The sequence below is a fragment of the Hyaena hyaena genome, unplaced genomic scaffold (assembly GCF_003009895.1).
Source record: "Hyaena hyaena isolate Hyena2069 unplaced genomic scaffold, ASM300989v1 scaffold_15, whole genome shotgun sequence".
Lineage (NCBI taxonomy): Eukaryota > Metazoa > Chordata > Mammalia > Carnivora > Hyaenidae > Hyaena > Hyaena hyaena.
In genome coordinates, this window is record NW_024080647.1 from 1,372,666 (window position 1) to 1,390,161 (window position 17,496).

General features: G+C 45.0%; 2 protein-coding genes across 7 annotated transcripts in view; one reads left to right on the forward strand and one right to left on the reverse strand.

Annotated features, from left to right (window-relative positions):
- Positions 1-12,523, reverse strand: FEM1B (fem-1 homolog B). Its single transcript, XM_039219254.1, has 2 exons — positions 11,626-12,523; positions 1-1,693 (listed from the first exon to the last, which is right to left on the reverse strand). The coding sequence occupies exons 1-2, from the start codon at positions 11,871-11,873 to the stop codon at positions 58-60; spliced, it is 1,884 nt and encodes a 627-aa protein (XP_039075185.1). The 5' UTR covers positions 11,874-12,523; the 3' UTR covers positions 1-57.
- An 85-nt stretch (positions 12,524-12,608) lies between these two features.
- Positions 12,609-17,496, forward strand: part of CLN6 (CLN6 transmembrane ER protein) — a 47,548-nt gene continuing 42,660 nt past the window's right edge. For 2 of the 6 annotated variants that reach the window (XM_039219268.1, XM_039219308.1), the window contains exons 1-2: positions 14,459-15,592; positions 15,729-15,788. In XM_039219268.1, coding sequence (XP_039075199.1) covers positions 15,543-15,592; positions 15,729-15,788 — 110 coding nt within the window. In that variant the 5' untranslated portion in view covers positions 14,459-15,542. Of the gene's footprint in view, positions 12,829-13,366; positions 13,447-14,458; positions 15,593-15,728; positions 15,789-17,496 lie in introns of those variants that run through there. The other 4 variants (XM_039219292.1, XM_039219297.1, XM_039219283.1 and 1 more) reach the window with 4 other exon arrangements.

The following is a 17,496-nucleotide window of genomic DNA, read 5'->3' on the forward strand; positions in this document are numbered from 1 at the left end:
TGATTAAAGTCCTTTACTTTTTAGCACCACATTAAACGATTTTACATATCCAGTCGCTTAATGAAATCCAACAAACTCTTCAAGAGTTCTGGGGATCTGGTCTTGGTAGTTAATGTCATTAGCCCGAACCGCTCGGGCAGCCAGGCACTTGAGACTCATCTTCATTTGAGTTTTAAGTAGTATTTCAGATACCCCAGTGGTACTTTTGTCTAGCGGAGTCTTATTCTGTTTATTGGTCATGTCAGTGTGAGCGCCAGCTTCAACCAGGCTAATGATGATAGAGTGCAAGGTTAAAAAATCACTGATGGGCCTGTTGTACTGGACGATAATGTGAAGGGCACTGTTCCCCTCGTTGTCTACTGCATTCACCTCAGCGCCGCAGTCTAGCAGGAGCTTTGTGACAAGCGCGTTGGGAAAGCTGCAGACATCGTTGGTGTGGAAGTCATCAACCGGGGTGTTCGAGTTGACCGCCAGATGCAGCAGGGTGAAGCCTTCCCGAGTTCTGGGATCAAGGTGAATCAGGTTGTAGATCTGCTTGTTGATCTTGCACTGGTCTTCTTCACTACACTGTGTTTTGGTGGAGATGCACACTAAATACAGAAAGGTATAGAGATTACATTCATAGTTGTCCATAGCGTTGTGGACATCAGCATCTGGGATATTTTTTACTCTGTTCATACTCTGTTCTATTTCCAAAACACTGCATCTCAAAACACATTCTATGTCTGGGGCCTTCACCGTTTCATTCAAATGTATCATCTGTGAGAAGACTTGCGCGAATCGAAGAAGATCCTTGTGGGTATTCCTGTTACCTTTCTGTCTCAGGTGCAGGGCGTGCAGCCACAACTTGATACACTGTTCGAATTCCATGTTATCCGCATAAACGGCTCCCCTGTAAATGATGGGATGCGACACATCAATGTTGTCCGCACCTAAAATCCGTTCCCGGACTATAAGGCCCTCCATGTGAAGAGCATCTCTGTCTTGCCGAATGGATTCCAGTTCCTGAGGGTTCCTACATTCGGTTCTGTTCCCGTAAGCATGGATTGGTGGGAGAACCTCTTTCTCCAGAATGTTATCACCATCCTGAAACCTCTCCAACATGGCTAAATATAAATAGTGGTACGTCTTCATGATGTCGTAGTTCTCGCGGTCATTCGCAAAGGAGGCACCCAAGAGTTCCAGAGCTTCAATCCGACTTCTTCGGTCGCAGTCAGCATGGGAGAGCAGCAGTTCGACGACGTCGGCTTTACAGCTTTCGGCAGCTACTTTTAATGGCGTCATCCCATGGCCGTTGACTACTATTGCCGCGCGCCATTTTATCAGCTCTTTCACGATGTCTATGTGGCCGGCTTCGGCTGCGAAGTGCAGCGCTGTGGCTCCACAATGTGCTTTAGCGTTGGGATCGGCACGTTGTTCTAAAAGGTATCGGACCACGTCGGTGTGTCCCTTATATGCTGCGATCATCAGGCAGGTGTTGTCGTATTTGTTGGCAATGCTGATGTTGGCATTATTTTCAACCAGGTACTTGACGATGTCCAGTCTGCCATCAAAGCACGCCGCCCGCAGGGGGGTCGAGTTGGTCACTGTGGTGTGGTTCACGTTAGCTCCATGGCTGACTAGAAGTTTAACGACTTCAAAATGTCCAGCTCCTGCTGCACACCAAAGAGCGGTGGCTCCGTCAATGACATACCTGTTCACGATAAAAACAAACCGTCAGAAAATGGAGCCCACTTGCCCTAACTGAAGCTTCGAGAATACATTCATTTGCACCGACCAAAAGCTTGATCTACAGAACGTTAATAAAACATGAGTTTTACCTTAAAATCAGGTAAGTGAGGTCAAGCATGTTGCACTGTACTTATACCGCATATAAGCTCAATAAATGTCAACTATTACTGTTATTACCAAAGTACAAACCCTAAAAAAAAAAATCACTGATTTTTTACTAGCAAAAGTAAATACGTTTCAGAAAACACAGAGGAAACATACAGAGGCTCATAACGTCCTTACCACCCAGTTGATGCACTGGGTCCTAAGAAAAAGCACGTTCCTCCTTCCCATGATCCCCCAGGACCACAGTTTCTCTCGATATGTAAGAAAACTACCCTAATCCCTATATTAACGTTACGTTAGAAAACTACGTTAGGAAAATAAGGATTTAAGCAGATCATTTTCCCTAAGATTATCTAATAAGCTAATCAAATATTACACTTCTACCACAGCAATGAGAACGAAAAAAGTCCCGCTCCATACAATATGGAAGGATCATATAAACATAACACTGAGCAAAAGTCAACCAAACACAGTACATATATTACTACGTGTATATACCGATCTGTAGTGTTAGAAGTCAGAAGGATACTGTTTCCCTATAAGGGGAGTAGAGAGTGGGAGGAAGCACAAAACGAACTTTATTAAATACATATGTTCACTTTCTGAAAAACCACTTTCATTTAGTGCATTTCTCTCCATCTGTTATACTCCAATTTAAAAATCTCTGGAGCGCCTGAGTGGCTCAGTAGGTTAAGCATCCGACTTCGCTTCAGGTCATGATCTCACGGTTCGTGGGTGGGTTCAAGCGCCGCGTCCGGCTCTGTGCTGGCAACTGAGCCTGGAGCTTGCTTCAGGTCCTGTGTTTCCCTCTCTCGCTCTCTGCCCCTCCCCAGCTTGTGCTCTGTCTCTCTCTCAAAACTAAATAAACAAATGTTTAAATGAATGAATGAATAAACATCTCAAGGGGTGCCTGGGTACCTCAGTTGGTTAAGTGTCCAACTCTTGATTTCAGCTCAGGTCATGATCTCACAGTTCATGGGATAGAGCTCCAAGTCTGGCTCCACACTGGGCATGGAGCCTGCTTAAGATGCTCTCCCTCCCTCTCCCCTCCCCTGTTTGTGCACATGTGCATGCATGTACAAGCTCTCTCAAAAAAAATTCAAACAATTTAAAATATGTTTATATGTGTGTATATTAGGGGTTTGTGTATGTTCCTCAACTAAACCACTGGAGAAAAATATTAACAGCAGGAAACAATTAGCATTTTCCTGAAAACAAGAGGGCATCTTCCCTGACCTTCAGTCTATGTTAGCACTTTTTGGCTTCATAGTCACCACTTACTTATTGTCTAATATACACTAGGTTCACTACTTATATAAAATCAGACTTGCAAGGAGGCCTATCTTGTCTTTCTACCTTCAATTTTTCCCCCAACCTCAATTTCTCAACTTTTTATCCTATTACTGAGCATCAGACCTAAAAAGTAGATTTTTGCTGCAGATACTTAGATCTACTGTGCTTACGCCACTAAAATAAGTATACTTGGAAGTGTTAAGGGAAAAGGTCAAACAAAACCAATATTTACTGGAACAATTAAGTATCTATATTAAAAACCTCGCTGCTGAGCTCCTCGTTACACAACCTTATGTTATAACACAGGTCAAATTACATCACCCATGAAATGAAAGAGTACAATTTCCCTGGTATAATATAAATATCATAGTTTAACTCCAATTAACAATACCCCCAAAACACCATCGGTCTGTTGTTTCTCCTGAAAAGACCCACTTTATAATAATTCCAGCAGTTACTGCTTCAGTTTCAAATAATGACACAAAATGACGCAAAAGTCTTCTCACTAACAAGGACCTATGAAGATACCTATGGGAAAGGGTGTACAACTGACTGGGAATAGGCTTAATGCTTCTGGAAACATCCTATATCTTAACCTGGGAAGAGGCTACGTGGGTGGATATTTAGGGAAAAAACTCATCAAAGGGCACCCCTAAGATCTGTTCATTTTACTGTATGGAAGACAAACCTCGAAAAAGAAAAACGAGATTTCTGAAGTTTCTTTTTTAAATTTTATTTTTTGTAAATGCCACCTGTTAATTGATTTTTTAAACCAGAGTCCAAAAGAGAAGACATTACATCAGTGACAGTTTTAATGGTTGCCAACTGTACCTCCTGCAAACAATTCAGCTTCATTAAAATTCATTAACATTTTTGTTGTCATGGTTATACAAAGTTCAAATTTTTTTCTTTCACTATCAAAGAAAGTATCATTTATAAGAGCATCAGAAAATATCAGTACCTAGGAATTAATCTAATGAAAAATATATAAGACCTCTACACTGAAAACTACCAAACATCCCTGAGATAAATTAAAGATCTAAATAAATGGAGAGATATTCCATGTTCATGGTTAGGAGCCTCAATAGTGTTAAGATGTCAATTCTCCGCCAAAATGATCTATAGTCAATGAAATCCAATCAAAATCCCAGCAGAGGTGGGTGAGAGAGAGTGTGTGTGTATACATACATGCCAGCATAGCCACACAGAGAGACACTGACAAGTTAATTCTAAAAGGAATACAGAAATGCAATAATGGACCTAGAACAACCAAGAAACGGCTGAAGGGCAACCACAATGATAATGATAATGTGTCACCGGCACAAGGATAGACAAGTGTATCAATAGAACCAAAAGAATCCTCCAGAAACAGATTCACAAACACAGACCCTCTTTTTATTAATTATTTTAATTTTTGAGAGAGAGCATGCAGAAGCAGAGGAGAAGGAGAGAGAGAGAGAGAGAGAGAGAGAGAGGGAATTTCCAGCAGCTGCACGCTGAGTGCAGCTCAATCCCACAACCCTGGGATCCATGACCTGAGCTGAAATTCAGAGCCGCATGCTCAACTGACCGAGCCCCATAGTCTCTTGATTTATGACAAAGCTCCACTGAAAATCAAGGAGAAAGTATGGTCTTTTTCAAACAATGGTCCTAAAGAACTAGGTAACTGTATGGGAAAAAAGTAATCTTGACTTCTACCTCTCACTATGCATAAAAATTGGAGAAGTGGCATACATCTGTATGAAAAGCAAAACAGTAAAGACTGTCTTAATGACCTTGGGATTAATAACCATTTCTTAAACAGAATGCAAAAAAAAACACTAATCATAGAAAAAACGGATTTATTTGACTTCATTAAAATGAAGAACTTCAATTCATCAAAAGATATTGTGAAGAAAGTGAGTATGCAATCCACTCACTGGGAGAAGATATTTGCATTAAATGTCTTTGACAAATCAATAAAGAAAAGGCAAACAACCCAACCAAAATATGGGTGAAAAGACTAAAGGAGTACACACCACAAGAGAAGACAGTCAAGTGACCAATAAACATGAAAAAATGTTCAAGATAATTACGAGGGAAATGCAAAATAAAACCAGGAGTTACCAATTCACAGCCACCAGAATGGCTACATAAAGTTAGTAAGACTGACATGACAAAGTGTTGGCCAGGATGTGAAGCAACTCAAACTCTCAGTGCCGGTAAGAATGCACTGTTTTCAGCTACTCTGGAAAAACTGTTTAGCAACACAGCAACCCTATGACCCGGCAATTCTACTCCTTGGCATATACTGAAGAGAAATGAACACGAATATCCACCAAGGAAGACATTTACATAAAAATGGGCATAGCGGCTTTATTTGTAGAAGTCAAATACTGGAAACACCTACAATATCTATGTGCAGGATAAAGAAGCTGCCTTAGATTCATACAATACTATAGAACATAAAAAAAAAAAACCTGATACATGCAAATACACAGATGATCTCATAGATAGATGACGTGTTAAGCAAAAAAAGAGACAGATGAGCATACTGTACGACTCCCTTTATAGGAAGTTCAAGTATAGGCAAAACTAGCATCTGGTGATATAAGTCAGAATAATCTTTACTTCTAGGAAGGGAAAGGAGAGGAACTGATGGAGAAAGGACACGGGAAAATCTCTGAGAGATAAAAACGTCCTGCATACTGATCTAGAAGGTGTTCACATGAATGTAAACATATTAAAATTTTATTACATTATACAGTCAATTCTTTTTTTATTTTTTAAGTTTATTCATTCATTTTGAGAGAGAGCAAGCAGGGGAGGAGCAGAAAGAGAGGAAAAGAGAGAATCCCAAGCTGGCTCCTCACTGACAACACACAGCCCAATGTCGGGCTTTAACTGCCGGAGCTCATGGCCGGACCGCAGATGGAGTCAGATGCTTAACTGACTGAGCCACCTAGGTGCCACTGTACACTTAAAATTTATTCACCTTACTAGACTGTTCTACCTTAACTAAAAATATGCATAATTAAAAACAAAAATGACACACAAAGAGAAAAAGAGTTTAAAATGAATGTTTTCAATGTGCCAAGCACTCACTGTATTAAGTACTCAACATGCAATGTATCTCATTTTAATCCCTCCTCCCAATAACCCTACAAGGTCAAAATTGTTATTATGCTTATTTCACAGATATATAACTAAGGTTTACATGAGATTTGAAACACAAAAGTACTCTAGAAACTATAAAATGCATCAAATGTAAGGAAACATAATACATGTCATTGTTCAAACACTTAACTTTAAACAGCATTTTCAAACTGATTATTAGTCTATCAAAAATTAATACATAGTTAATATGTTACATTTACATAGTTAAATGTTTCCTTGTGCTTTGCTGTTTTTTAAGTGTTTATTTTTGAGAGAGAGAGAGAGAGAGAGTGCAAGCGGGGGAGGGGCAGAGACACACACACACACACACACACACACACACACACACGCACACACACAGAATCTAAAGAGGCTCCAGGCTCCCTGCTGCCAGCACAGAACCCAATGTGGGGCTTGAACTCATAAGCTGTGAGATCATGACCTGAGTTGAAGTCAGACACTTAACCGATTAAGCCACCCAGGTGCCCCAGTTTCCTTGAACTTTAAAAATATAAAATTATTATATTCTAGGAACATGAACCTAAACCATGTAAAACTCAAAAATTTCACATTAAAATAGGCATTCACATACATTAACTTTAACTCACAATAACCATATAAGACATATATGACCCCCATTTTAAGGATGAAGAAAAGAGACAAAAAGTGATTAAAATATTTTTCTCATCCAAAAATTCCCCAGAATTAGTGATGTAGGAGTAAAAATTAAATTACAGGCACATACTTCACTTGGTTTTTTGTAATAGTTTAATGCTTTTTGTGGTGTAGCCTAATCATTTCCATTTTTCCATATAATGATGTGACAGGAGCCTCAAAAAAGTTTCAATTATCTATTTTTATTGAGGCAATTAAAAATTGTAAATAGTTTAGGACAGGGGCGCCTGGGTGGCTTAGTCAGTTTAAGAATCCGACTCTTGATTTTGGCTCAGGTCATGATCCCAGAGTCATGGAATCAAGTCCTGCGTTGGGCTCCTTGCTGAGTGTGGAGTCTGCTTGAGATTCTCTTTCTCTCCCTCACTCACTCGCTTTCTCTCTAAAATAGATCTTAAACAATTTTAAATAAGTAAATAGTTTAGGACAAAAATATTCACTGCAGAATGTATTAGAAAATGACTTGTCCTGGGGCGCCTGGGTGGCTCAGTCGGTTAAGCGTCCAACTTCGGTTCAGGTCATGATCTCACAGTTCGTGGATTCGAGCCCCGCGTGGGGCTCTGTGCTGACAGCTAGCTCAGAGCCTAAAGCCTGCTTCATATTCTGTATCTCCCTCTCTCTTTGACCCTCCCCTGCTCACACTCTCTCTCTCAGAAATAAATAAAAACATTTAAAAAATTAAAAAAAAAAGAAAATGACTAGTCCTTCAGAAACATTAGCCTTAGTAAATTTTGAAAATTAAATACATTAACCTAATATTAACCTAAATACATAAGCCTAAAATCTATGACATTCCTTTGTCCATAAAATTCAGCTGCAATTATGAGCACAGACTTCCTCAAAACAACTTAACCAAACACATTTATAACTGAAAATAAATATATAATAAAATTAATGCAGTATGTACTTAGTCCATATGGGAGAAGCACTATAAAAACAATGATCTTTCTAGACTCAGTCCAAATTGCACTGCAGATTCTCTATTATGTATTTTAATTTTAAAAATCAAGAAACTGGGGCACCTGACTGGCTCAGTTGGCGGAGCGTGCGATTCTAGATCTTGGGGTCGTGAGTTTGAGCCCCATGTTGGGGGAAGAGAGATTACATTAAAAAAAAATAAATAAATAAATAAAATAAAATAAAATTAAGTAAATATATAAATATCAAGAAACTATAATCTGACATTCACCTTTTTAAACAAAATGTACACATCAGATAGAAACATTTCACAAATTTTAAAAACATTTCCGAACACAAAACTACGTAGAACTATTTCCAGGTTCAATGTGAAATAAAAATGTCTGGTTCAAGTATTTGAAATGGAAATAAAAATTCATTAAATGTAAATGATGAATACTTTATTTTAACCAAAGTCCTTAAAATCATTTACTAGATCAAATGGAGTTTCTTAAAATATATACTCCCCGGTAATGACTTTTAAATGAAGTCAAGTGATGATGTGCCCCTTAAGCCTGTCCTCTACCAGGACATCAAAACTATTAGTACTAGCACCAAGTTTAAAAGTAAGAGAACTCAACAAAAAACCTGAGATTCCAAGAGGTCCTGTTCTCCTTCCCATCCATGTCAGCAAACCTCTTTTAGGACAAAGTTCCCCAGAAACTCTGGCCCAGAGCTGTCAGGCCCTAGGAACTCAGGCCAGCACAATATTCCATGGTCACCTGACACCTTACCTCTGTTCTGTTTCGTTTCTATAACATTCTTAACAGTCTCTCATTCTCCAATTAAAGGATCTTTCATTTCCACTCAAGTAAAATTTCTTGCCTACTTGTCTGTCAAGTTTAGTCTTCACATATTAAACCATAAGTAAAATAATCTCAAATGTTACTCCTAAAAATATGAACAAGGGCTCAAGTATCACCGTGGGGCTTGATCTAGGCAGGCAGTCCCTTCCTCCGTGGGACTCTTATTATGAGTCCACTTTAATTTCCTAAGATATAATAGAAATTTTTAGGCAGAACATAAACTTTAAAAAGATTTTTATAAGATATTTAATGTCTCTCTCTCTCTCTCTCTCTCTCACACACACACACACACACACACACACACACTATATCAAACCCATAATTATACAGATAACTGTTGCTTAGATGAAGATAAGAAGTGAAACTACTTCAGCACGCAGGGAGAACCTGTGAGTCCCCACCTGGCCATGGCTCTCAAGCGCCAATGGAATCTAAGGGGCGATTCAGCCAAGTACCTCTCAAAGAGCCAGCCCCTAAGGGATGAGTGAGCTTCACATTGTTAACACCGCATTCAGGCCATTTTCATAATGTCTGGAATGAGCGCAAAGCGAAATCATGACATTTGCAAAGAACACTCTTTTTTATCTAGTTCTGAAATGCCAAAATGACTGGAATAAACTGCAAAATCTCACAGAGTGGTGTGAGTGGGCAGGAAGGTGGCCATGAACTTCAATGCTCCCTTGTTAGATCATTGGTAAGCTCCTCAAAATTAGAAACCTTGTATTTCTTCTGTATCCTCCACAGAAGATGTAATAAATAGGGCTAGGCCCACTGCAGGCACTTAATAAATAAAATTCTCAACTACCTTTACACAGCAGCCAACAAATTCATAATTGTAACAATCCACACACCGAACAGACAGATTGAAGGGCAGAAAGAATGCTCAGCCAAAATCTCAAATGACAGAACTGTTCGCAACTACAGTCTCACCAATCCGACTCGCTACTTCCCAAGGCTCATCAAAATCTGGCCTCTACCTCACTCCAGTCTCCCACAATCTCTTCTCAATCTCCCCAGTTTGAACCCCTTTCTACAACCACGCTGAAACACTGGTCACTGCCAAGTTCACCATGCTGTTGCCTCTCTTCTTCACTTCTTTTAAGACCCAACTCAAACGTCACCTCACCCAGGAAGCCATCTCTGATTCCCCCAGGCAAAGCTGAGCACTCCCTCTTCCTGTATTCCCTTAGTAGTCCAAAAGACTTCTAAAACTTTAAATACAATTATTCACTTATATATCTATTTCTGTCTCCCCGATAGACTGTCTTCCTCCGCAGCGGGAACAGTATGTTATTTACCTCTGCATACCCAATCCCTACTACGGAGCCTGGCACACAGTAGGAGTTCAGTAAGGGTTTGCCTACTGAACTCTTCCATTTCATTGGCCGGTGAAGAACACCGGGCAAGATAATCCACTATACAGGCTCAACGCTACATTTCCAGTCATTTCAAGTTCTTTTGGTTCCATCTCAAAATACCTTTCTCTTTTCTGGTTAAGGAAGACAGCAATAAGCAAAGCCTTTCCAAATAATTTAGGAAACTATTTTTTCTCACCACTATTCTCCACTCTTCGGAACAGGCCCCAGCAAGCTCCTTGGCTGCAGTGTTGCCGGTAGATGATACATCTCAAGGAACGCATGTACCTATACAAGTGGAATGGTGCTGGAAGTTCAGGGGTCGGTCATTCTGTGTCACTTCTCTGGGTACGGGAAAGGCTCTGGGAATGCAGGCAGTTACAGAAAGGACACAGAAGCCAGGAAGGGAGAGCAAACACGAATCAGGTTGCCATCTTCAATCAACAGGAAAAAAGAGCATCTCCTTAATGTCTAGGGAGGTGGCACAGGATATTAACCACCAACGCAGGCTATCAGTTCATCAAAATGTAATACTCTAATGTTTTCTTCTCATCTAAAACAGAAGAAAAAGCTTCTATTATTTAAACGTAAAAGCGAATCAACCAAAATTCGACAATGCCCTAGTCATCCTCAAGAAGCGCTTTTTCCATGCGATTTTAGCCAAGCAGTTTTCAAGCACCGAAACTAAAGACACACATCTTTATGCTTGGGCCACATCCACCTCGAAAAGGAAGGGGAAAAAAAAAAAAAAGCTAGAACAGCTTATATACTGGCACCAAAGTCAACCAAAACAAATGCAATCAATGAAGTTTGTAATCTGTAAGACACTTTGTAATCATCCAGCACAGCAGACCGCTGTCAAACCTGACAGTTCTGTGTTAAATAGTATCACACCCCAAAGATATGTACAACCAGACCTAGAATTTGATTCCCCATCTCACGGAACAGCAAACTATCAAGTTTCCTCACAATATCACAAGATAATGTGTATTAACAATAGCATCATCCGCTGTTATCAGGACCAGTGCCATTTTTGCAGTCAACATCTCTACCCCGAGCAACGTGGAAGGGTCGGCATCGTGTCTTGCTTGGGATATCTGGCTGCCTGACGACCCCTCCCGAGGCTGGAGTTCTAGGGGCTTATTTCGACAGCAACCCGCCTGAAGGAGTAAAAACGGGGTGACCAAATAACTCGTCAAACCGAAGTCTTCAATGTTAATTGCTGACCGCTTTAATTTCTGCTCTCGGCTCCGACCCCCACCATCGATAAAGGTCAACCCTGGAAAGGTGCACCTCCTCCAGACGACTTGTTCCCAGACTCTCTCGTGGAGAAGAATACCGGTTAGATGTCATGGCAGAGGTGTGGCTATTGACGCACAGAGGGAATGGGGGTTAGGGGCCGACGAGGATGAGCAGCAACACACGGGATGAAGTCTCAGCCCCGGGAGACGAAGCGGTCAAGGATGCGGCAGGAGGATGCACCGAGAGGAAGCAGTGATGCCTCCGGGAAGAGAGGGAAGGAGGGGGGAGGCCCCTCTCGGGGCGCTAGGAGAGGGGCTGGATGTACCTACCCGTCGAAGCGGACAGTGCCCGTCTGCTGAGTCTGCACCCGGTAATGTTCTAACAGCAGGCGCACCACCTTGGCGTGCCCATTGCGGGCCGCGATGATGAGGGGCGTGGAGCGCTGCCCTCCTTGCTGGCTGACATAGCCCAGCAGATAGCGGATGTCGCTTTCAGACCGGTTGAGAAGCAAGGCGGCCAGGGTCAGCACCTTGCCCTCGCTGGCCGCCTTGTACACATAGCCAGCCAGGCCCTCCATGGCCGCCGCCAACTCCAACACCCGTTTGGTCGCCACCGCTGCTGCTGCCTGGCGCCCCCGGAGGCCGCGTTCGCCAGCGCGTCAAACCTGGGCCCTCACAGCCCATTCAACAGGGCGCCGTCGCCGCCGCCGCGCCCAGGCAGCAGCGCGGCCCGGGGAGGGCGGAGACGCGGAGGTGGCCGAATGCCGCAGGGGGCACGTCCGCGACCCGGCCCGGGCAGGGAGGCGGGCGATCAGGGCCGCCCCCAAGGCCCTAGGCGCCGGCCCCGGGCCGAGGGGATCTCCATGGCGGCCGCCGCCCTGGGCCTCGGGCCGGACCCCTCCTTCCTGCGGGCTGCGACAGGCGCGCGCCCGAGCTACGGGTCGCCGGCGAGGTCCCAAGAGGACCGCACGCGCCCCGGGTGGCCAGTGATGGGCGCGTCTCGCTTGCCCCGGGCCGCCGGGCCTGGGGCCTGAAACCGCCTGGGCCTCCGCCTCCGCCTCCGCGCTGCGTCCTCCCCGGCTGGGGGAAGCCCGCGGGCGCTCGCCCACCAGAGCTCCGAAGCGCCAGACGCGGCCGATGGCTTCGGAGCTCCACGCCCGCCGAGGGGGGAAGCCTCCGGAACGAGGCGGAAAGCGCCGCGGCAGCAGCCCCCGGACCCGGGGCGGGCAGGAAGGCGCGCCTCCGCACACTGGGCCGGGAGGGGGAGGGTGCGAGCGGGAGGGACGGTTAAGCCGTGTGTCTCCTCCAAAGCCGCCCGGCCGGCAAACGAGGCCTCGCTGAAGAAAGGTTCTACTGCGCTACGGCGGCCCGTCCCCAATTCGGGCCTGAATGTCCTCGTTGCCCTTGACGCCTGGAGCCTCCTCCTCGCCCCCACGCGGCCCAGGGGCTCCCTAACAGGAAGGGGGACCGAGTCGGGGAGCTGAGGCCGTACCACCGGTGGGCTAGGGGGCCCGCCCCGTTTTACCATAGAAGGTGCGGGACTTCTCTCTGCCCTGATTGGGGGCCCGGGAAAGGGGGGTTGCACGCACCCGACGTGCATTTTAAGTAAAGGGTGGCGTCTGTGAGCCCCAGAAACGTGAGAGGACTTGGGAGCTTGGCACCAGGCTCGGAGACAGGATTGGAATCCCGGCCTATGCCTCCAGGAGAGGGGGATTAAGTGTGTGAGAAGGGGTAGGGGGGCTGCCTCCGCGGTGGAAAAGGGACGCGGTGTCTGGAAGGAGGGCGACGTCTGTATTCAGACCCACCAGCACTCTGAGCCCGAGCCTGACAGAGCGTCCGTTTTCTCACAGACCTCTCAAGATTGTTCGGATTTGAAAAGCCCATTTATCTAACGAATACTAGGGATCTACTATGTGCCAGGTTCTGCTTGGCACTAGCGATTCAGTGATAGACAAGATAAACACAGCCCTTTCCTTCTGGGGCTTGTGTTGTGGGGAAGAGAGACAATGAACGAGTAAACAAATGCTGGCCAAGACTGGTTGAGTTAGTATTACCATTTGCTGTGAAGCAAATAGAGTGATGGGGGTGGGGTGGGGCCAGTCGGCTCATCTGGCTAATCCTTTGAGTGGTCAGACAAGACCTCCAGGAAAGGTAAGAAGAACAAAGGGTATTCTGGGCAAAGGGGAAAGCTAGTACCAAAGCCCTGAGGAGGTCGGAGGCTTGGTGAGCTCAGAAACAAAGGTGCGTGTGGCGGCAGCAGAATGGGCCGGAGGAAGAACGATGGAAAGCGAAGTCAGCTGGTGCAGGTCATGGTAGGACTCAGTCACTGTCCTGAACTGTTTAAATTCTACTCGTAAATGTGATAGGGGCATTTGAACAGTTTTAAACAAGAAAGTGACACGACAATGATTTATGGTGTTTTTTTTAAGTTTATTTATTTATTTCGAGAGAAAGAGAATGAGCAGGGGAGGGATAGATAGAAAGGGGGACAGAGGATCCCAAGCGGGCTCTGTACTGACAGCAGAGAGCCCAATGCAGGGCTCACACTCACAGACGGTGAGATCATGACTTGAGCGGAAGTCAGACGTTAACAGACTGAGCCACACAGAAGCCCCATGATTTATGTTATTTAAAGATCTCTCTGGCTGATATGTAGAGAATAAACTCTAGCAGGCAATAGGAAGCAGGAAGACCGTTTAAGAAGAAAGGTCTTGAATTAGGATGGTCGGAGGATGATGAAGCTCCCAGGGGCAGTCACAAAATGTGCAAGCTCAATAGGGAAGGTTCTTCTCCTGCCACCCCGATCCCACAAAGGACAGTATCTATCACAGAGAAAGAACAAATACATGTACTTGTCCCCAGGGACCACACTGGGGTCAACAAGCTTTATATATTTTATTTGAGCCCCTATTCCAATCCCAGTTGGTGAAGGCCTCCTCTCAGTTACAGAGCTATTGGTGGGGTTTGACCACTTCTCACACCCTCTCCTCCAAGGACACCTGGGTGGCTCCGTCAGTTGAGCATCTGACTTCAGCTCAGGTCATGATCTCAAGGTTCCCAGGTTCAAGCCCTGAGTTGTGCTCTGTGCCCGGAGCCTGCTTTGGATTTTGTGTCTCTCTCTCTCTGCCCCTCCCCTGCTCCCACTCTGTCTCTCTCAAAAATAAATAAACATTAAAAGTTAAAAAAAAAGAAGAAAGAAAATGAGGGCTGAAGATGACGTTCCACTGGTAGAGTCTGAAATAGCTGGTGGAAAAGAGGGGGAAGCAGGTTGGTTCTAGGGGTTCAGGACTGGCCAAATATCCAGTTCCTGACAGGCTGATCCAGGCTTTTTGCCTTCTGGGGACTTGACAGTGACATATTCAGGTGTGTGACCTGGGGGCTCCCTTCCAACTGATTCCCCTCCCGAGCTCTGTAGAGCAACCAGGCTCCTCATCCCTTCTCTCCCCCAAGGCCAGCCTCTTGCCCTACATCATTTTTCCCCCACCTGACTTTTTGAAGAAGGTGACCCAGACACAGGCCCCGTCTTCCCTTCAGTTTTGTTTTCTGGAGGAGACCTGATTCATCCATCTATTATTCATTGCTGAGTAAGAGACTTCCTTCTTCCTCCTCTCATCCTAGCAAGAAAAAATAGGGTTCGTGCTAGCGCTGACACCTCAGTTTGGTGGTATTCCTGGGTGGTTTCTAGGAGGGGTGCCTGGCCTAGGAGTCATGTGAGAGAGGGGCTCGCAACTTGCACTGTGGGACCTCCTCCCCCAGATAGGAGTATGCTTCTTCTCCAACAGTCCAAGGTCAGGAGTCTGATGCTGCTCTTTTCTTCTATACGTATCATAGTTGACTAGTGTAGGGTTCTGGGCTACCTTGGTTGCTCAATAGCCATTGGCTAACTGGAGACTATTTGGTTGCCACTATTTACCTGGGCTTGGATGGTGACATTTCTGTGGTCGTGTTGTGCAAATCTGGAGAGAGGATGTGTAAACAGGACAAGGCTGCTTTCCCAAAGGCCAGAGCCCAGAAATAGTTCCTTGTGCCTCTGACCTATTCCCCGCCCCCACGACCAAAAGCTACTGAGCAACTGGACAGATAGTTAAATATAACCACAAGTAGTAACATCGTGATGGAGATGAATTTCCTGGTGACAACAAATTGCAATCTTCTACCTGGAGCAAGGACAGAACTGACCTCCAGCGCTTCATCTTCTGGGGATTTGGGAGGAGGCCTGCGAGCAGAATGAACTATGCCTTCCCTCCATGGGGCAGTCCTTTCCCCAAGCCGGGTTGACTTGGCCTTATAACTCTGAGTCAGTGGAGTTTCTCAGATTTTGTATCAAGGGTGACCCTTGGCATTGAATAGATCTGGGTTGGACCCCCTTCTCCATGGGCTAGCTGTGGCCTTGGACAGAGCTCTACAATGGAGTTAATTTTCTTTCCTTGCAGTGCTGGCATGATAGCAACGTGGAGCTCTTTCACCCAGCCTGGCCCTGCAAAGGAGTGCCGGTCAGTACATACTACTTTCCATTCTCCCTAGTTCCCACCCGACTGTCATCCTTCTATCCTTCTATTAATCCTTCCATTAATCTGTTCAGAGAAAAGACTTCCCACCCATCTGCATGTTCCCTGCAAGAATGCATTACTTCTGAGAAGGGAAAGTAAATCCATAGGGGCACCTGGGTGGCTTAGTCAGTTAAGCGTCCGACTCTTGATTTCGGCCCAGGTCACGATCTGGCATGTTTCATGAGTTTGAGCCTATCTGCACAGAGCCTGCTTGGGATTCTCTCTCTTACCCTCTCTCTCTCTCTGCCCCTCCCTCACTCACACTCTCTCTCAAAATAAATACATTAATTTTTTAAAAAAAGAAAGTAAATCCACACTATGCAAAGGGGTGAGGAGGCTAATTAACAGGAATTCAGAAATTCTAACAGAGGTACAGAGGGAAGACGTCAGAAATCAGTGAATGTGGGGGCCCGTAGATGGCTCAGTCAGTTAAGTGTCCGACTTCAGCTGAGGTCACGATCTCACGGTTCATGGGTTCGAGCCCCGTGTCGGGCTCTATGCTGACAGCTAGCTCAGAGCCTGGAGCCTGTCTTTGGATTCTGTGTCTCCCTCTCTCTCTGACCCTCCCCTGCTCATGCTGTCTCTCTCTCAGAAATAAATAAAACATTAAAAAATTTTTTCAATTAAAAAAAAGAAAGAAAGAAAGAAATCCGTGAATGTGACCACCAGGAAACCACTGATGACCCTTCTCTCTTAGTCCAGAGGCCCGGTGACCCATTGGCCTCTCCCTGTCTTCCTCCCTCTCCTTACCTTTCCCTGAAAAGCAGATTCTCGAAGACAAAGCCTAAGGTGGGAAAGTGGGAAGTTAGTCTGCGTTGTTTTGCAAACCAGTTCACCCCAGCCGACTTAGATTTACCAAGAGTAGATGGCAGTAGATATATATCTGCTTTCTTCTAACGCCACTCCTCCCTGATTCAAGACAGCCATCAGGTATCTGGGATAATAGTAACAGAAATAACAATGCTAGCTCTTACTGAGTGCTTACTGGGTGCCCAGGCATTAGAGTAAACACTTTAAAGAAATTGGCGTGTCCATTTTGCATAAACCTCTGACGACATACTATTATCATCATTCCCATTCTTCAGATGAGGAAACTGAGATAGAGATCGCTTACCCATGGCCTCGTAATCAGAGGGTGGTAAAACATCAGGGCTTGAACTCAAGCTATCTCACCTCCTACCTCTGTCCTTGCTACCAACTTTCTGTGCCTCCATTTATCCCCCTCTGAGTGGCCACCACTCAGAGTGGTTCCTCACTCCTACTTAGGAACACGGGTCCAAATCCGAAGCAAAGAGATCAGCCTTGGCTTTGTCCTGAGCCTTATACCAGTTTATACTTCTCTTGGGACCCTTACTTCTTTCTGATACTAACCCGAGTCTGTATAGCACTTCGTAGCCTACAAAGCACTTTCTAATCCACCTGATCCACCCTCCCCCTCCTCGGCTTCTTAACAGCCTTCTGTAAGTAGGGCGGCACAGAGCATGGTGGGTCAGCGCCAAGCTCTGGAATCTACTTTTCCAGCACCCCAGCTCTGCCACATGCTAGTTTTGTGACGTGGGACACGTTGCTTATTAACTTCTCCACAGCTGTTCCTTTATTTGTGAAATGAGGATAATGATAGTGCCTCTCCTATCTGGTTGTTGTGAGGGTT